General features: G+C 36.4%; 2 protein-coding genes across 2 annotated transcripts; one reads left to right on the top strand and one right to left on the bottom strand.

Moving 5' to 3' along the window:
• The first annotated feature begins 8689 nt into the window (after window positions 1-8689).
• On the top strand, window positions 8690-12877 carry LOC132282822 (uncharacterized). Its single transcript, XM_059784626.1, has 2 exons — window positions 8690-8834; window positions 10447-12877. Exon 2 carries the CDS (start codon window positions 10736-10738, stop codon window positions 12539-12541), a length of 1806 nt encoding a protein of 601 aa, XP_059640609.1. The 5' UTR covers window positions 8690-8834; window positions 10447-10735; the 3' UTR covers window positions 12542-12877.
• A 1358-nt stretch (window positions 12878-14235) lies between these two features.
• On the bottom strand, window positions 14236-19025 carry LOC132284077 (aluminum-activated malate transporter 9-like). The gene is made up of 6 exons (XM_059786142.1): window positions 18431-19025; window positions 17933-18073; window positions 17583-17852; window positions 17248-17387; window positions 16999-17145; window positions 14236-15836 (listed from the first exon to the last, which is right to left on the bottom strand). The coding sequence occupies exons 1-6, from the start codon at window positions 18726-18728 to the stop codon at window positions 15201-15203; spliced, it is 1632 nt and encodes a 543-aa protein (XP_059642125.1). The 5' UTR covers window positions 18729-19025; the 3' UTR covers window positions 14236-15200.
• Window positions 19026-21399: the final 2374 nt, after the last annotated feature.

Genomic DNA, 21399 nt, shown 5'->3' with positions numbered 1-21399 from the left:
GGCAAATTAGGATTTAATCCCCAGTCACTAGGCCGTATAAGCCTCTTAAAGATAGCTTTACTATAAGTAAGAGGACTATCTTTGGAATTCGGAAATTGCTTCGTGTGGTTGATTTCCACAGAGGAAGTTTCAGTAAAAATAGCTTCATAGATATATCTATGGCAACCATCCGGTGCAGCATATTGTTAAGTTTGAAAATATCTGGATTTTACTTCCCAAGGATCTGGCATCCATTGCTCATCCTGAGAATCCAGTACCAATACTGTTTGAATATACCTTTGATTAGGTATCCATGGAGTTTCTTGTTCAAGAACCTCTTTCATGGTTGGTTTCTGTTGTTTTTGCTGGGTACTGTTGCTTCCTTTAGAAGGTGTGTTGAGCAGATCAGCAACATGCTCCAAATATGGAAATTGATCATCAGTGAGTGGTATAACCACTTTGGCCTTAGCCTTGTTTTTGCCACGAGCCTTTAGAGTATTACCCCGGCCCTGCCCATGGGGGGGCGGATTCATGAGCCCTGCAAAAATTCACGAGTTAGAAAATCAGGTAAATAATTAGAACTGCCTTTAATATATTCAATAGAAAAATCAAAAGCAGATAAATCAGCTTGCCAACCAGCAAATATCTGTTTGGAGACCAAATTCTTTACATCTTTTTCCAGTACTTGTTTAGCAGCACTACAATCAATGCGTAACAAGAATTTCTGATTGATTAAATCATCTTGGAATTTATAAATGCATTTAACCAAAGAAAGAATTTCCTTTTTGATGGTTGAATAATTTAATTGTGCATTTTTCCAAGTTCCTGAAGTGAAGCGAACAAGCTCCTCTGTTCCTGTGTTTGGATTTTTCTGTTTAAGAATACCACCGTATCCAATATTGGAGGCATCTGTTTCCACAATTTTGAACCATGAAGAATTGGCTAGAGCTAAGCAAGGAATTTGTTTTGCTCTGAGTTTAATCTTCTGAACTGCCTTGGTGTGTTCCAAAGTCCATGGGGAAGGAGATTTCCTTAACCTGGTGTACAAAATTGTTGTATCCTGTGCAAGATCTCTGTAGTGATTTCGAATATAATTCAAACTACCCAGAAACCTTTGAAGCTGAGTTTTATCCTTAATTTCATCTGGAAATTTAGAAGTAAACTCAATACTGCGATTAATAGGTCTAATTTTCCCATCACAAATTTCATGACCAAGAAATCTGACCTTAGTTAAAAACAGTTTTAGTTTAGGAGCAGAAACTACTAAACCACTTCGGTAAATAACATGTTTGAAAATTTTCAAGTGTTTATAATGTTGATCGATTGATTTGGAAAATATGATAATATCATCAATATAAACTATAGAAAATTCAGTAAAAGGATTAAATATGTCATTCAAAATATGTTGAAATTCTGAAGGGGCATTTTTTAATCCAAATGGCATCACTATCCATTCATACTGTCCAAAAGGTACGCAAAAAGCTGTTTTGTACCTGTCCTCTTCTGCAATCTGTACCTGGTAATATCCAGATTTAAGATCAAATTTAGAAAAGATTACAGCAGATTGTAACCTATCTAAAAGATCTTTGATGTTGGGAATTGGGTATCGGATCCAACTCAAAGCAAGATTGAGTGGTCGATAATCAATAACCAATCAAGGAATTCCTCGTTCTTTTTCAGCATTTTTATTGACATAAAAAGCTCTGCAACTCCAGGGGGAGTAGCTAGTAGTGACAAGCTTCTTTGCCATTAAAGAGCTGATTTCAGTTTTACATAATTCCAAGTAGTCAGCTTTCATGTGGCTGGGACTAGCTTTAGAAGGAATCATGCGATCGGTAAATCCCTTTTCATAGGGTAAAGAAACAATATGCTTCTTTCTGGCCCAAAAAATATTAGGAATCTCACTACAGATTTCCTTTAGAAAGTTTTGTCGGAGTGACTCAATTTTTTGTTGCTCAGTGGGTTGTACCAATCTTTGATTAATTGCTAAGGAGGATACCTCCTTTTGCAAATAATTCAGTTGCTTTTCCTTAAAGATAATGTTATCTTTAAGAGCATTGATATGCTTATTTACTGGTGGGGTCAAGAACTGGAAAGTAATTGACTGGCCATGTAAATTAGAGCATATTCCATGAGAATCAATTTTCTCAATTGGCATGATTAAAGCTAAAAAGGGAGTACCCAAAATAACCTGTTGTGCCATATTTCTGATGAGTAAGAAAGTAGATGGTAGACAAATACCTTCTTTACAAATGAAAACATGATTAAGTTTATACTTAATCTGCATCTTACCTCCACTTGCACTGGTAAGACCTTGAGTGGTTTTCTCAAAATATTGAGTAGGAACCAATCCTTCCTGTATGCAGTTCATGTCTGCACCACTATCAACTAAGGCAATTGCATTAGTGATTGTGTACTCCTGATTAATTACCAAATTGATAGATATATACCTTTTTTGGTAAGTAACTTGATTCAAGAGTTGAAGATAATTAGTACCTTCTGATTGAGGGACTTCATCTTGGGATGATGAAGGTGTAATTGCAGATTGTGCTTTTAAAAGAGTAATTTCCAAATTCATCTTAGTCTGACGAGACTTTAATTGACGAATTTCTTCTTTTAAAAGATTAATCTCCATTCTGAGATCAGGGAGATTAGCAGGACGAGAATTTTATCCTTGGTGTTCTAATCTGCTTAGAACTTCTTTCATGCTGTAATGATTTTCTGCTCTCAGAAAATCTGGATTATCCGTATCCTCATTAGATCGTGCCAGAGCAGAACCTATTTCAAAGACTTTCATCTTGATTTGAGGATCCTGGATATGATCTATAAGATCCAATAAGGATTGTTGAGTCGAAGTCAAAACATTTAAGCTTAACCCATTCATCTCAACAATTGCCTTATAATAATCATCATGAGAGGGATTACAGGAACATTTGGGATTTCCAATTTCTGCTTCAGAGGAAGAAGAAGACTGTAATTCCATAACAACATCCCCATAATCACTTGATGATTCTGATTCAGAAGAACTAGTATTAAGTAACAATTTACTTAATTGAAGTCTCAGTTCTTCTTCTATGTGAAGACTACTGAGTTTTTCCTTAGTTCTGCACTTGTTTGCATAGTGGCCGATACGTCCACATTTGAAACATTTAGCCTCAGCTTTGGGCTTTCCTTTACCCTTTGCTTTAGGAATATATTTCCTTTTAGGCTTAGTATACTGTCTAGAATTATCCTTTTCCTTTGAATAATTCTTTCTTTTGGAATACTTCCTTTTATAAGGTTTTTCAACCTTATTTCTTTTCCTAGGTTTAGGATAAGATAAGGGAGTCTGGTAGGCAAATTGATCACAAAATTCACCTACTTCCTTTCTACCAGTTAATCTTTGTGATTTTAACTGGGATTGTAACTTCAGATCATTACAGAGAGCTAGACCTTCCTGGATTACAATGTTGACTAATCCACCATAGGTATAGTTTTTGTAAGGGATAGAGATACAATTATTCATATCTCTAAGCTTTTTCCTAATTCTTTCAACAAAGAAGGTTGGTAAACCATCTACAAATTTGGCTTTCCAGTGCTCATGATTTGCATCATTGAGTTGGAGAACCTTTGCCAAGAATACATCTTTATACCACCAGAAATGAGTTAAAGATGGACATCTTAGATTCTGTAGAAGTTCACAACTGCATTCACTATTAGCACCTTCAGGGCCAACAAAATGTTGGATTATGGTGGTGATGAGGGTATAAACCGCATCTGGAGCAGGTCCTGATTGTTGAGTAGCTTCATCTTTAACAAGCTTGGTGGCAGAAAAGATTTCAGCTTTCTGAATGTCAGTGAGGACATTATCTCACCATCCTTTAAGGATTCCTGTAAAACCAGCAACGACAAACTTAGCAATGGTTGGGTCAGTGTTGTTGTTGATTTTACAAACTTGGCTATACATCAATATTTGATGAATAATCTCGTAAATCTGATAATCAGATTTGCCATCTATGTTCCATTCATAAATAGTCTTGCCATGAAAAAATTTCTGTGTATGGAAATAATCTTCTTCATACAAGATATCTTGAGGTGTGGGTCTGGGATAATAATATCTACTCGGAGCAGGGGCTGTATTAGAGTGGATATTCTTATCATAGACGATTCGGTTTAACTCAGGCCTCTGAGTAAAATCATTTTGGAATACCTCAAGATGAGGTAACACATTTTCAGAATCAGAACCAATTTCAGATTCATCATGGGATAAAGTCTGAAGTTTAAGTCCTTGAATTTTCTGAGTAAGAAGAGTAAGAAATTCTTCATTCTTCTTAGGATGTGTAAGATTGAAGCCTTGAACTTCAAATGCAGGTTTCACCAATGCTTTGGATAAGGAAGCTTCTGGAGGAGAAGTTTTAACAGTAATACACTTAGTATTAATTATATTTAATACCGTGTCGATGCCTGTTTCAATTCTCCCAAGCTGGGACCCTACCGTTTGTAAGCAAACATTAGTATAATTGTTCTGCCTGTAAACATGAGAAATGTCCTTTTTAGTAGCATTACAGGATGGATCAATTATTCTAGGTTGGCTATAAGCCTTGGTTTCCACTTTGGAACCACTGTCAGGGTCAATCCTTTTCAGAATTAGATGTTCAGTGGGAGGATGGACAGAGTGAAAAACCTTATCTTCAGATGTGGTCCATGATTTAAGAAAATCATCCAATATGTTTATATTAACAAGAGAATGATTGGTCATGAAGAACCAAGAAACAAAAGGTATAACCATTTTGCGTTCTTGTAAAAATTCATAAAATTGGATTTTAAAAAGTTGTAATTGATTTTGGTCAAAAACTTTAAAATACCAATTTCTGAATTCTTTATATTGATCCTGTTGAAATTCAGTATTAATGGCAATTCTATCGGGGACAAAATCCATTAAAACTAATATTTGGTATCAGAGCTATGATGGCTTAACTTTCCATTGTTAATGCTTCTTAGGTACTGGTAGCATGATTATTATTGTAATTATGTTATGAACAATACGACTACTATTCTGTCCAACTTATGTTTATCCCAGATTCCATTATGGGTCGTCCAAAAGTCGCGTTGGAATGTTTAACCCACTTTTGCATTAAATTGCTGCACAGGGTATTGTTTCCAGTAAATCGTTGACAGACGAGTAATAGAATCTCTCTTAAGCAGAAAGACGACAGAATAGTAACTTACTGTTCATTACATAATATGCTAATATTTATCCTATACAGACCTTTAAGCATTAACAATATTTAGCAGCCATGTTAAAACCATCTTCCTCCTCTTCAGGAGTACATGACAACCAAGATTCAGAATTGGTAAAAAATACTGAATTAGTAGAATGGACCAATGTTCAAAATAAATTGAACAGCTGGACTATTCCTCCAGTAAGTGCTAAGAGCATTTACAAAATCGGAATGCTTAATTTAACTGATCTATGGACTGTAAAAACCATGGAACAAACCATGCAATTAAGCACTAAGGATACAATAATTAAGTTATTGTCTTCCCGTGACCTTCAGAGGCACATACATAAATATAAGTACATCCATATAGGTTTAATTCAAATTGCTTTTAAACCTTTAACCTTGTTAGGTATGGATGCTTGTATTCAGGCGACCCTTAGGGATGCTCGATGTCTGAAATTCCACCCTTCTTTGATGGGTGCACTGGAAACCAGTCTATGTCATGGACCGGTTTATTTTAATGTTTATCCTAGTCTGAATTTATCTTTAACAGATAAAAACATCCATGAGGCAGTTAGTCTTCGTGTTCAAACCTATGGGTATGATTACTTACCTGGATCGGAAGTGATAAGTGTTATTTATCGCATCCATTACAAAGTACTTGATACTATGTGTCCCAATGCCATACGCAAAGATTCTAAAGGAGTAACAGCGTTATGGGATACCAACATGTACACATCAAATGTTGCCACAAAAAGGATGATTCCTTGGAGTGAGATAACATTTCCTGAACACTGGACGATTTCTAATGCCGTTCCAGCACAGCCAATTGCTAATCATAGCGTGCATTTTTTAAGAAAGGTAAGCGTAACGATAAGGTTACTCCATTGCAATCTGGAAGTCATGGGTTCGAAATTAGAAACCACTACTCTATGCAAAGATAAGACCGCATACATATAAAGATGGTTAGTAGTATAAGCTATATAGGCGCGTTTAGATCTTAACAATTTTATTAATTAAAAAAATCAATACCTTTATAATCTTGTTCAATGAAGTTCTCACTTTTATTTTTATCCTATTTTGATTTTGACAACATACATTTTAATGAGTGTTAACTTGACTAACCAAATACTATATTTTGTTATTGTTTATCCAGGTATGGATATCTTTCAACCCAAATAATATTTGGTCATACGAATGGGTTCATCAAGGTCTTAGAAGTAGTTACGAAAGTATAAAAACTGATAATGAGAATCAAATACGTTGTTACAACGTGCCCATTTTTTAGTATCTTGCACTTATGTGAAAGAAACATAATATTTTATTGAATATATTGTGATTTTTTTAAAAATGTATTCAATTTTTTTTTTTTAATTGATCATGTTCATTTATTTATTGATCATGTTCTTTTATATTATATGCCTCAATAATGTTGTTGTATAATAAATACATGCATTTTTAGGTAAGATATACATAATATTTTGATAAAAACTAAAGTGAGTAATTCAATTTTGTGAGTTATAATACATTACATTCAAGTGCACTGCACGTGCATTTTAACTAGTTATCACAAAGAATTATTAATTTAAAAATATATATATTTTTGTGGGCAAATTGCGTAAAAACCCCCCTACCACTTTCAATTTTTTGCACAAGACTGCTAAAAAAATTGACCTAAAATCACAATGGACTATTGTAACGGGTGGACACTTGCCCATTTACTCAAAAACTCGAACTTGCCCATTTACTCAAAAACTCGAACTATTGGGTAGTGCTGCATACCCACCTATTTATACCCATGTCACTTTTCATCCGGATCCGATGTGGGACAAGTTTTCTCCTGTAACATTCTCCCTCACCCGAACTCGCAACGCCCTCGTTGCGGTCAAGCCACCCTACCTACCTGGGGTGGCTCACCCGGACGCCTTCTGGGTCGAGTGCTTGGCATGGCACCAGATCAAGGACTGAGTTTGGCTCTGATACCAACTGTAACGGGTGGGCGCTTGTCTATTTACCCAAAAACTCGAACTATTAGGTAGTGCTGCATATCCACCTATTTATACCCATGTCACTTCCCATCTGGATCCGATGTGGGACAAGTTTTCTCCTGTAACAACTATCTAATTGTTATAAAAGGCCCAATTAACCATTAGAATTATTTTACAATGACGAAAATATCTCTTAATAAAAATTTAAATTTTCTTTAAAATGATTTTCATTTTAGGTTTTATTTTTCTTTTTGATTTAAAAAAATATAAACCTAAGAAAATTACGCACTATTAAAGTGATGCTATAATAATGAAAATTTCCCTTAATATAATATTTTTAAAAAATTATGTTTTCTCTTAAAATGATTTTAATTTTAGGTTTTCTTTTTAATTTCTTAAACAATAGAAATTTAAGAAAATTTTGAAAATTGTGCACCATTTTACTGATTTTAGATATACTTAAAATTAAGCACCATTAAAGTGATTTTAAATTTCATTTTAGGTTTTTATTTTAAAACCTTTAATTCATTTATTTATTATTATTTTTTCATTACACTTTGTCCAAACTAGGAAGCACCAATACGGATACGGGACAGGGATACAATATGATACGAGCAAGGCGATACGACAAATCTCAAAAAAAAAAAAATGACACAGTATGACCTGGATACTTTCAAATAATAATAATACAATATATATATATATATATATATATATATATATATATATATATATATATTATAAATTGCATTAAATCTCATATTCTAAAAAATAATTATTACAAAATCACCTCGCGTCTCAGGTGTCCAAAACATATCATTGTTGTGTCATGTGTCCAAAACATATCATGTCCCCTAGCCGTATCAAACCAGAAAATACAAATATAATTACCTGGATAATTCTAGTATTCAATATGTGTCCTGACCATATTTAAGTGTTGGATACTGCTCTAAAAATAAACTGTCCATGTTTTAATATGGAAGAGATTTCATTATATTACAACTTTTGTGAAATTTTATAATTCAACTAAGTTACTTTTATTTTTTTGTTGCTAAGAATGAACTGATTTGTCTTTTTTTTTTTTTTTTTTCAAAAATTAATTGATTTGTTGTTTTAACAAAACAAAGGTATAAAATTTCATCTTTTAAGTTTTTAAAAATTCAACAAATCATTATCCCACTATTTGAGATTATTAGTATATAATGTAATTTTATGATTCAAAATGTATATAAGGTCATAACTTTAATTATACAATACACAATCAATTTTTTTTTTTTTTTTTCCTTTAGATTGATTACTAATGAGCATTAAAACGACAACTTTGGTTAGTTAAGATGCATTTACCATTTGATAATTTTGATTTAAGGGGCTCTGTCAATTAATTTAATTTCAATGGTTATCCATAAAAGAATAAAATTAAAAATTAAAAATTAAATGGCAATTGGCACAATGACTAATTAGCCCTACTCTGTCCTCTCTCTTCCCCTCTCGATCTCGCGCTATATATATGTGTACTTTTCCTCGTTTTCTCTGTCTTCCCCTGTCTTGTTTGTGCCGGCGCTACAAAATCCCTAGCTCTCTCCCCCTCTCTCTCAAATCTATATCTTTCTCCCTACCTCTGCATATATACACACACCTGTACGATAGACTAATCAAATTCTTGAAGGTAATTTCTTCAGTCCATTGTCTCGAATTGGAAGCCTTCGTTCTCTGCTCAATGTTTGAATTTGTTTCAGATTCGAACACTACTTTATGAATCCTTTAATTGCTTGATATAATCTGTTTCTTCTGTTTCATTTCCAAATTGAAATCTGAATTTTATGTACCAGTGCATGTAAATCGTTCATATCTAATATGTTTACATCTTCTGTTTCTGGATTTGTCTTGATTCGTGTCTACTCTGCGGGGATTGAGATTTGAAAGCATAGATTTTTTTAATCTGTATTGGTTTATTAATTTTTCTTCTGATAAATTTTTTATGTCTATTTTTGAATTCTTCTCGAGTAGTGATTATATCGTCTTTCATGTTATTTGGATTTATTTCTGCATAATTTTGATTCTAGTTACTGTTTTTGTTCTTTGCCTGTGCCCCGTTTGGTTGCTGAGAAACTGAAAATAAACGGCGAAGAACTGAGGGTTTATACTTTGTATGGTCTTGGATTTCGAAAAAAGTAAAAAATTCAGCTCAATTAGGTCTTGTACACTTAATTGGCAGAATTGAGTAATTCATTTTCCTTGTAACTAGAGGCCAAAAATTTTTAAACTGAATTGCTTTCATTGGTTTTATCTACAATTTAATGGTGTTTTTTTTTGTTCTTTTATTGAAAGAGGTGCAGATCTACTATGTTGTTCACTGCTATTGTTAAGTTTCAGCTCTATTCGTTTTTTTTTTGGGGCTATCCAACTATCATAATATTTCATTATGTGCTTCTACCCCCTCTGCATATCTTTGTTATCTTTATTAATTTTTTGTTCTATGATTTGGCTTTGCTTTGACCTAGGTATATGGACCTTTTCTTCTTTTGTTGCATATCAAGTTCAATTTTATGCTTGTAGTTTTCCTTCGATTAATATTTGACTTTTTCCAAATCTGTCTTTGTTTCGAAGTCAATCTGACAGTGTTTGCAGGTTGTTTAGCACATAGTTGGCCCTTTTGAGTGGAGGAGTTAATCCTATTGCATTTGTTTTCTTGCGATTTCTTATATAAATGTGTGTGTATATATATGCATTTACATACTTACTTTCCTATTAGATGATTGAGATTGTTGAAGCTATGAAAACAAGATTTGGCTACCTAAGAAGCCATTTATAGGATTATTTTAAAAACTCTATCAGGATGGGGGCATGGGGCCATTCCTTCAATACTACATTTTTTTGTTTCTCCCACATATTCATCAACTTCCTATGGCTGACCCATGATATTTATGTCAATTAGAAACTAACCCCTGGTCCCCTGCAGCATTGGTGATCTGCATATAGTCGAATAGAAAGCAAACTTTTTACCCATAAATGGCCATCTTTTTGTTGGTGCTACTGAAATGATTTTTACCATACAGAGTCCAACTTGTACTTATACAGTGAAACTTGATTCCTCATGCTTAAGCTCTTTAAATATCGTTTATTTTGTGCTGTTGACCATATCTGTCTGTGTTGCAATATTTACATAGAATGCATCAACTTGTTTTTGTGTTGTGCAATATTTACAGCATTAATTCTGGTTTTCTTTACTTATAGACAACAAAAATATCTCTCTAATTATTCAATTTGCTGTGTAACAGGGTGAACGGCTGCACAACGTTATCTTGAAGTATTCGAGTTGTGAAGATATTTCTTCAGTGTTCTCCATTATAAAGCTTTAATCTATATTAAACTTCTATAGCAAATGGATAGACTCGATACTTCAGGATTTATAAGTGGTGGTGGGATGTACCCTTTTAGGGACATCTAACGTTTTTTTTTGTTTATTACTAATTTTGTTTTAGCCCAGAAGTCAGACAGACTGTTTTTTTTTTTTTTTTTTTTGGTAGTTGTAATTAGGTTAGTCGTTTTTTTTTTAGCTACCAGTTCATGGATGCATCTGGTTCTTCCGTCCCTTTCTTTTTTGCTTCAAAGGGAACTAAAAGGAAGTGGGGTTTGATGGATGGATCTATGGGCACTGAAATCGGTTCTTCATTGTGTCTTGGGCTAGGCAATTCGTCCAGTTCTTCAGACAGCAAAGGGAGTTCAGCTACTGCATGCACTACAATGTCTTCAGCCAAAGAAACTGACGAAGAGTCATCAATGGATCTTGAGCTGGACTTCTCACTCCATCTTGGCAATGAAAGGATAACCAGTCCAAAGAAAGCTGCTAGGTCTAATTTGCATCCCAAGGTGGATCTGGAGTTGAGTCTCTCGACTGGGCCTACTGAATCTGATATCACCAGTGTCCATCTAAGTTCTGCACCTCAAAATGTCACGGAGATGCCACTGGCTGTTAATGAAGGATCAATGCCAATAAGTTGGTTATCTGGAAATTCTTTCCATCCGTTGCCTTCTTCACCGAAGACACAGGCTAGTTTCTTCCTTGACCAGACTTTCAGAGAAGTCGATTCAGCTCCCATTGTTCGGGACCTCTCATCAAGTGCAGTAACACCGCCAAAAAGCTCAGCGACCTGTACTTCTGGGATCATACAACAGCAGCAACGCAGCAGTTCGAAGACATGTCAGTTTCAAGGATGTGGAAAGGGAGCAAGAGGTGCTTCTGGCCTTTGCATTGCCCATGGTGGTGGCCGGAGGTGTCAAAGATCTGGCTGCCATAAAGGAGCTGAGGGCCGAACTGTGTACTGCAAGGCCCATGGTGGTGGTCGTCGATGTGAATTCCTAGGATGTACTAAGAGTGCCGAAGGACGCACAGATTTCTGTATTGCACATGGTGGTGGCAGGCGATGCAGTCATGAGGGTTGCACTCGTGCTGCCAGAGGGAAATCTGGATTGTGCATTCGTCATGGCGGTGGCAAGAGATGCCAGAAAGAAAACTGCACAAAGAGTGCAGAAGGCCTCTCTGGTCTCTGCATTTCCCATGGAGGTGGTCGCAGATGCCAGTATCCAGCATGTACAAAAGGGGCTCAAGGAAGCACAATGTTCTGCAAGGCGCATGGTGGTGGCAAACGGTGCACGTTTGAAGGGTGCACCAAGGGTGCTGAAGGAAGCACATCTTTCTGCAAGGGCCACGGCGGAGGGAAAAGGTGTTCATTTCAAGGTGGTGGGGTTTGCCCAAAGAGTGTCCATGGAGGGACTCTTTTTTGTGTAGCTCATGGAGGTGGTAAGAGGTGTGCTGTGCCAGATTGCTCAAAGAGTGCAAGGGGGCGAACCGACTTTTGCGTCCGTCATGGTGGGGGCAAGAGATGCAAATTTGAAGGGTGTGGCAAGAGCGCTCAAGGTAGCACTGATTTTTGCAAGGCACATGGTGGAGGAAAGAGATGCTCTTGGGGCCACCCTGGGTCAGAATTCGGCGTAGGTGATGGTCCTTGCAATTCATTTGCTAGGGGGAAGACTGGACTTTGCACGTCACATGGTGCCCTGGTGCAGGACAAGCGGGTTCATGGGGGTGCCACTTTGGGAGTTTTGGTAACTGAGAATAGGCAAGGGGTGGTCGCTGATGACGATATGAATGATGACATCATGAAGATGGAGGGTAGTTGCATGACTTCAGTTGGCTTCCCTGGTTTCGAAGGGCAACAATTCATACGTCAGCAAGCTCGCCCACCAGTTGGGGTAGGAAGGCCATCATCAGTTCCGGCTGTGGTCCCTGAAGGACGGGTGCATGGGGGAAGTCTGATGTCACTGCTGACCAGCACTTCCGATCTCGGCTTAAGCAGCCGCAAATGGGTGTAAGGTAGTGTCGACATGTCCCTTTTAGTCTTGTTAGTTGCAGAAAGTTTTCTGCTTGTGGTTCTTTGCTTCTGTAATTCGTTTAGTGGCCTTGTGATGAGAAGCTGTTCTCTCATTTGTTGATTTAAATGGTGAGAACTTGTGGAGTATTTTCTTTGATCACCATTGTGCGACAATAAAACAGAGATCAGCTAAGACTGTATGTAGTTAGCCATTGGGGTCTGGGTCATTGGTGTTTTCTCTTGTAAATATAGCAGGTTCTTGTGAATGTAGCATACCATGTGTGGTATCAGTCTGTCTGGTGTTCTAAGTTAATACAAATAAGGCTTTGGCTAATCAGATCCCTGTTGCAATGCTCTTCTTTTCTCTCTCTATGTGAATTTGATTATTAATTTAGGTATATTGCTTGTTTTAATGGTGAGAAACTCAGGCTAACGAGTGTAAGGACATATGGGTTTGAGTTGAAAGCATTTACTGTGTACAAAAATAATACCAACTATTAGGTCTTGTCATTGCACAAATATGTGATCACCAATCAATAATATTAAAGAGTAATTTAATTTCATAGAACAGTAAATACTTTATTAAAAATCAGTTTTAAAATAATAGAATCAAACATGGCCGAAAATCTGTGTGCTAGTATTGTTTTTCCTTCATGTAGCCATCAAATTTTAGGAAGACATTAAATTGTGGTTGTAATGAAATAAGGTCAAGTTTTCCAACTCTAAATCAAATTCTTTGTGGCCGTAATTCTCATTCATGCTGATTGAAAAAGCTTGGATTGTTTCCAAATAAATAAACCGGCATTCAATTGCTTCTCTGCCCTAGTGTCAGCCACTTTATAAAGTAGGCAGCACCACTTGATAAATTAAGATTTTGGGTCTGATGGCAAGCGCCTGGCTCGTTACACCGAGGCTGTGAACCACATGATCTTGACTTCTACTATTACTTCACAACTATGGGAATATTAAGGAGGCTGTCAATGGTTATCTTCTGGTTCAGCACCACATTTTTAGAGACTGTAAATATCCCTGTGTTTCAGTGAGGGAAAAAATCAATTCATAGATGTCAACCACTTTCTATGGGCATTGTAAAAACCTCAAGAACGGAAAACATGATACAAATAGCATACAACAATCTCCAGTTGCAGAATACACCAGATTGCAGTGAACAAAAGGGAAAGGGACCTCTACTTTCATCAGACTGAATTTTTTTTCCAGTTGTGACTGCATTGGAAGTGAAGATATCATAATTCTTGTTCTTAAACTATCTGGAGATACAATTAGCTATCACTATTTGCACTTGAGATTATTTGTCTACTTCTAAGTGTTCACATTAAACAACTGTAATGCGATATTCTTAAAGATGGCTAAAAACACTATAAACTTCAACACTTGATTTCCATTCCGGTAAGGATAGCCAAGTTTTTGTCTTTCTACTGTTAAATAGATATGTTCGTTAAGGTATTATGAAAGCTAGGAATTCAGTCAGCAATTGGAGGCCGTAAGTTATGTTTATATGTTCATCCTTAACTCGCCTAATAGTTTATTAATGCTTTATCGTGGATGTTTTCTACCTTCTTCATTGAAATCCTTTGACAGTGTGCTGCAATACTAGTAAACACTACTTTTACCTTTATATTAGTCTTGGATCCATATATATGGGTGGGTGGGTGTGTGTGTGTATAAGAGCTAAAATTAGCAGAGGAAAATCAATTAAACCTTTTCTTTCAACAAGTAAATGCTTTAGCATGTGTTTTTTTTTTTAATTGGGACTCACACACACTGCCTCCACTGAGGTTCGAACCCCTGACCTCCTTTCGGAAAGTAGGAGCCTTGTACCGCTAGACCACAGGCCCGTTGGTATCATGGTTTCCTTGATGTCTGAGAACATTTCATCTCATCATAGAATTAGACATTGCTTTAAATGACAATTTCAGCCATGTCATCACCATTTTAACTTGTGTGCATTTAGAAAGAGCTTCTCCTAGATTTTGAATTGGTATTACACCATATAGTTTTTTCCCCTTAATACACCATATGGTATTTACTCTCATGGGTGACGAAGTAAAAAAACGTAAATAGTTCTTTCAACATTATAAAGAACTACTCGAACTCTCAATCTTCTACTTTGGAAGGTGAGGAAGTACCAGCCATATTCAATTATTTATGTATTGCAGCACAAAATCTCATTAATTTTTATGTAACAGTACCAGATCACAAAGGAACCATTAACTGGAACAGTGGTAAAAGATGGGGCAAACTTCTGAACTGGTGTTCGAGTCTGAAGGTCCAAAGGTTAGATTTGTATCCAAACCTTAGTGTGCGCAACACTAAGTAATGACCTTTAATGTTGAGTGACATAGCTCACTGGTCTCATTCATGTATCATTGAAGAACTAATTAGCTATGTGGAGCATCCGATACCTTGAGAACATGTTATTCTCAAAACAATACAACACTCTCTTTTTCAAGAATTAATGCTTTATTTCTGGTTCGCGATGGTGATTTTCAGGGTCACTCCTTACAATTTTTTTTTTTTTTTTTTTTCTTTCAGTTTTCTTAATTTTTTTTTTTTTAATTTTATCTTTCTTTTTCTTATTCAATGTATCTCTTGTACACAACTAGTATTATCAAATTTGGTATGTGTAGTTCTCCCCTCTTTTATAGAACCTCATGCTTGAACCTGGCCATCTTAGCAAGCTCATCAACTGCTTCAACCAAGTGATCGAGCCGAGCAACAAATTCAATAAGCAATGAAGTAAATGTGGCAAGCGACAGTGCTGCAGTGCTTTCTAGCGCCCGCATCCTGGGAATAAAGTCTGCAGTAAAGCCTCCCTCTTCTTCAAAAGCATCCACTTCTCTGGATGGCCACGAATGGAGCCTTCTTGATTGTTTCCTCATTGTCTCATGATAAGACTCTGCCAGTGGTGGTGGAAGTGTCCCGGATGGTGTGGTTTGGGTAGGTGGATTCAAGTTCTGTTCAAGAGTGGTGTTATCAAGCTCAGGAAATTGATTTGAGAGGTCATAAAGTGTAGATGACAGGGTGTGAGAGAGCTTAGGGAGTGGCTTGGAGGAGTTATCAAGGTTGTCGTAATTGGATGTGAGGAGATAAGAATGCATGTCTATAGCTTGTTGGAGTCTCTCGGTTGAGATGTGAACCCTTTTTAGTAGAAGAGGGGTTTTGTGGGCTTTCTTCATGTTACTGATGTCTTTGCCTAAGGATCTAACCAGCTCTGCAGCCTGGCTTGTCGCTTCTTTGATCTCTGTCTGGAACGTGTTTCTTAAATTGTAGGGGGCCTAAAAAAACATAACAAGATATGTATATCAATTGTAATTCGGAAAATATTTGAACAAACATATACAGAACGAGTTCCTTAGCTCATCAGCACTGAATGATTGTAGCATCTAGTTTATTTTAATTTTGGATGTTACAATATATGAAATTAGTATTATTTCAGTCCCACGATATTTTGATTTTTCTTGTCTTGGTTTAGTCTCATACAGAACGAAACGTGCAAGGTGAAGCGAAGCTCAGTGCTTTCTACTTTCGCAATTTCAGAAGGTCAGGTTGGTATGCAGTTACCATCATATGGACTAAAATGCACTAATGCTCTTATCATATTTTTCGTTGTCTTGCTCTGCAGCCTAGGTTCTTGAGTTTGCTGTAGATGCAACAAATTGGCATCATCGAACTACCAATGAAGGGGTTTTTGCTACATCTAAGACAGGTTGAGTGCAGCAAGGACTGATGAGGAATTAAGGTAACCTTCTGAAATTTGTTACAGTTGCTGATTAACAGTTGATGCCATAGATATAGAGCTCACTTGCTTACAAGTATATGCAGAAGAAGGGTTAGTTAATAGTCACTATAAGAACGCAATGCTTGTGTTGAGAGATAGTGTACCTTGAACTCAGCCTGGCAAGTTGACTGCTTGCTTCAATTCATTTAAAATCCATTTCTGTTTTTGGATATAAACCTAGTAGAATCTTTCTATTGGTGTGAAAGTATTCCAATTAATTAAGAAGGTGGTTTATGTTCAGAGAATAACCTAAAAGTTGTGTATTTAGGAATGTTTCCCTTGTTGCCCCCCCCACCCCCCCAAAAAAAGGAGTCAAAATATTCCGGTTCCACATGCTCTTATAAAAAGTAATAATAGACCACAGCATAAGAACAAACACGCCATATGATTCCTAATTATTTGATTCTTAGACCTATTCTTTCCCCATTTCCCACTTCTCATTTTCTAGACCATCAGGAGTATTTTTTCTCACCCAATTGCCCCGAGGAATCTAGACCTTGTAACATCACTTTTGGTATATTCCTGAGTTGTCGGCATTTTTGCTTACAGTTGGGAGTTGGGAAAGGGTATTGATTCAGTTAAGTGGACAATGGAGATGCATCATATCATATGATATATACCTTGTAATAAAACAGACTATTGAGAGAGAAAACACAGACCTGAATTTCAGAATGAAGAACACCATGAAGTGCCATAACCTCGTATGCACAATATCGTAGAACTGCACCAACTTTAACATATTCTGACCATGGATAGAAGAAATGTCTGAACCTGCCATGCGGTGGCTCCCATTTACTTGCATTAGCCTGGAAATGGAACCAGAAAAAAATTTAAAATAAAAAATAAATAAATGAAAAAGGACAACTGTTAATATGCAGAACTATCCAAATTAACTTGCAAATAAGTACCAAGGATTCTAGTTTTGAAGAGGAGTTCAATGTTGATCGACATCTCCTGTAAGCAGGTTCATCTGGAAACTCATCCATGACAGTCTTGGAGAACTCTGGATGAACTGATCCGTCGTCTTCCAAATACTTCCTAACACATTCTGCAATTACCCAGATAAAAATGTTAATAACAGATACTATAAAATATTAAAGAAACCATGAGGGCTAATCTTACAGTCTTAAACCTTGGGGCAGATAAATGGATATAACCATAGTCTATAATATATATATATATATATATATTTGTAGTGTTGTGTGAAGTGAAAGGAACAGTGGAAGTACTAAAATTAGTTTACCTTCAAGTGAGTCAGCCACTGAATTGAAGTTATTAACTAGCTCCTTATGTAACTGCTCACCAGCCCATATAGGAAATATGAACAAATTGACTAGAACTGCTACAATCCCTCCGATGGCAATTGAATAGAGCCTATCCATGGATGTTTTAATTGGGTTGCCCATCCGATATCCAGAAACTATGATTAAGCAGTAGGTGAAAAGTATGACCCTGAACCCATACTCATATGGCACAAGGGATGGCCATAGCTTCATGAAAGATGTGACAGCCCCTTTAAGATATTCAACAAGATTTCTTAACAAAATATTTGGAATTATTTCGTTTATAGTTGGAAAATTTTAGGTGACTTACCAATGAGGAAAATGCTGATACCAATTATGAAAGGTTCTGCAACTCTACCAGCACTTAAGGCCAACTGAGCAACAGCAATGGCTAAGATCCCCGCAAGCAAGCTTCCAAGTGCACGGTTAAATCCTCGATTAAATGTTGCACCTTAGGAGATAAATATCCATAATAAAGTTAAGCTTTGCATATGCCCAGGATGGTAGAATTTAGTTTTGCGTGCATGTGAATTTTGCCAAATATAACCAGAAGTACATAAGCTATAATTCACCAATTATAGTAGTATGTAGAATGCATTTCCATAATTCAGTATATGTTCGAATTCTTTTGTTTGTGCATGTAAATAAATGTTTGTTATACAGAACTAGGAAAAAAAAATGTTTGTTATACACGATCTATTTCTTGTAGAAAATGCATTGGTATGACTAATGGGACGCCCTTATTTTAGGACTGTCTATAGCTTTAGAATGAATATATGTGCATGTGTAATATATTGCATATACATACCGACGGTGTATTCAAACATGATGGCGACAGTGAGGATGGACCAGATGATGTTGGTGCCAAATATATTATAAGGTGCTTGGAATAGTATGAGCAAAGACACAAGAAGAACAGCAAGGCCCACTTTAAATGAGAATATTACTCTGTTGCTATCCTCTTTGCAAAATTCCCAAACATTCCTAATCGAGCCTTTCCATGAGAAGCTCTGGTTGCCGGACTGCTGCTCAGTTTCCGGCAGTTTACCTTTGGTAATAGAAGGAATGTTGATCTGAAAGTGAAAACTACCCTTTTTGCCATTCATTTTCCAATGAAGCACTCTTCCAGCTGTTGTCAGAAGACAGTTGACAAGCCTTCTTGAATAGATAGTAAAGCTGTTCAAGACAAATAAGTGCTTTGCACAATACAAGTGAACCAGTTGAATGGACAAGAAGAAAATTTGCTAGTAAGGCCACCCAGAGCTGCAGGGGTGAGATTGAGTGAAGTAATGGTATTTGAGTTTTGTGATGGATTGAATAGGAGAAGGAGAAATCGATTTAAAGAAGAGAGTGTGACTCAATTGTTGATGCAACTAGTAGGAGAAAGTATGTCAAGTCAGTATATGATATATAGAGCAAAAGAATAATTCAACAATAATAGAAGAAAAGATGCACCTAAAAACTCGGATAAAAAGATGCCCAACCTCAATAATTTTGCATAGATGGAGCATTAGAATCTGACAATGAAAGATTAAGGCCTATGAGGTTCTCAACCGCCACGTTTGCTCTCTCAAAGTATCTTTCCATGTTGGATGTGGCGGTGTTGGTGATGGTAGTGGTCATTATAATTCAACATTAGAAGAAAATTCAAAATTTTAGTGGACAAACTCGGGTGGATGATTCATGCATATATGCATCATCTATATGTTTTTTAGTTTTTGGGAGGCAGTTTATCATATTCAATCTATGATTGTCACTGGGTTAACAAGTTGGGGCCTCATCTAGAGAAGCCTCCTTACTTCATGTGGGAATATTACCTTGCAACACTGAAAAGGCCTAAATTTTAGTCTAATGCACATAGGAGTAGTTAAAATCATCACATTGAGGAATATATTACAATTTCTCATCTTCATTGTTTTCTCTTTCCTATACTCATCTCAATGATAGAAGCGTATTTCTCCCTCCATCCCAACAATGTGAGTCACAGTTCCCGAAGTGCCCAACTAGTTTGAGATGGAGGAAATACGTTTTTCTCTCTCTTCTCAATATAAAATAAATTGTAAGGCATATATCTCTTCAGGAGTTTTGTAATATATGCCTTTACTGTTTCACAAATACCTTTAAATGAGCTGGAGCATTGCTGAGAAAAAAACATTACATGTAAAAATGAGATAAGATTATTGGAATATATTCAAGGGATAAAGCAACTATATATTCAGGGTTGACGTGAGATTATCGAAGGTGACAAAAGCTTTATTCACGCTTAAGGCACACGGAGGCAGAATATTAAAGCTTGCACCAAACTGGCAATGATCGAATCTGGACTCACTGATGAAAGAAGTCCCAGGAACTGTTATATCTTTTCTCTACACCCTGTGATGCATCATGGGATTGCCTACACTTCCTGAAAAATCATGGGATTGCCTGAAAAGTTCAGCTGTGCGAGACAGGATTGAAGTAGAAGAATGGACAGGATACTGATTCCGCCACCAAGCTCTGCTGGGCATTTTGCCTCACCACATTCATGTACATGGTTAGCTGCAAATGCAGCATACAACTACTTGTGTAATTAGGATCAATACATCATAAGTTTTATATATTAGCAGTGCAATTTGGGATGAAAAATAATGATTAGTTTTTATTTTATATTTTTTTTGGCCTATTGATTTGTAATTACATTCTTAGCACTTGAAGATTACTGATTTAACCAGTTTGGGTACTTTAATTGGTTTTATCATTTTTGTCATTTTGATTAAGACAGATTATTTCCAAGGCTGTTATAGAATATGGCAGTTGGCATCCATCTTCTTCAAGGGATCAATCACAGACTTCTCTATCAAACGTGACGTTAAACGCAATTACATTCGTCGACTTTTAAAGCATTTTTTGGCAACAATCAAAATGGTATACTTCCACGAGCATGTACGGGACAAAACTTAATTGTCAGTTGATGGAAGATTGGCCATTGCTTTTTATGCAACTCAGATGCAGAATCAATGTCCCATCTTTTTCTCAAATGCTGAATTTTGCCACTGTGTGTTGGAGGTTTTCACATTTATCCTCCTAATTGGAGTTATTTAGTTGTTGGATGGATTAGTAACAGTGGTTCAGTTCTCATTAACAAATTGTTGTTGGCCTGCTCTGTGTACTCCACGTATATATTTATATGTATATATATATGGAGAGAGAAATTCTAGAGCTAGTCTATCAGCATCTAAAGTTCTGAATGTAATTCAGAACACAATCAGATGCAGGCTAGTTTCATTGCAATTCAAAGATTCAGCAGTGGCTGCTAGCTCTTGTATTAAGGCATTAAACCTAGTGTTACAACGGGAGTTTTGTCCCACGTTGGATCCGGATGGGAAGTGAAATGGGTACATATGGATTGGGTGTTAGACCTAATCCTTGATCCGGTATTACATCAAATGCTCTATTTGAAGGAGTCCGAGTGTGCCACCCCGAATAGGCAGAGTGGCCTGACAACAACAAGGCGTTGCGAGTAGCATTAAGTGCCAAAATGGTTCTTCAATTCCATTAGATTCTCTATAAAGCTTTTGGGTTAGGCCCAGGTCCACATCTGTATTTATTTTGGATAGTTTGCTGGTCCTGGGATCTGTTTGTTGGCTTGTATGGTTGTGGTTTTTTTTTTTTTTGACTCCTGTTCTTCTCTTGGTCAGGTTTATGCCTGTTTTTGTACATTGTACATATTTTACACATTTATACAACCCACCACTTACCCAGAAAAGGAAAAAATAAAGATCGGCCATGTTAGCCTAA

Source organism: Cornus florida, unplaced genomic scaffold (assembly GCF_030987335.1).
Source record: "Cornus florida cultivar Cherokee Brave unplaced genomic scaffold, ASM3098733v1 CherokeeBrave_3.0.0_Hap2_Chr11, whole genome shotgun sequence".
NCBI lineage: Eukaryota > Viridiplantae > Streptophyta > Magnoliopsida > Cornales > Cornaceae > Cornus > Cornus florida.
This window is presented reverse-complemented; position numbering and strand designations above follow the sequence as displayed.

What these genes read in the sequence shown, in the direction of transcription:
- LOC132284077 (XM_059786142.1), bottom strand. Translation starts at nt 18,728, where the DNA reads ATGAATGGCAAAAAGGGTAGTTTTCACTTTCAGATCAACATTCCTTCT. An exon ending in CATGTTTGAATACACCGTCG is followed by an intron (nt 18,074 to 18,430) that starts GTATGTATATGC and finishes TTATCTCCTAAG; the next exon opens with GTGCAACATTTAATCGAGGA. An exon ending in CTTCAAAACTAGAATCCTTG is followed by an intron (nt 17,146 to 17,247) that starts GTACTTATTTGC and finishes TTCCATTTCCAG; the next exon opens with GCTAATGCAAGTAAATGGGA.
- LOC132282822 (XM_059784626.1), top strand. Translation starts at nt 10,736, where the DNA reads ATGGATGCATCTGGTTCTTCCGTCCCTTTCTTTTTTGCTTCAAAGGGA.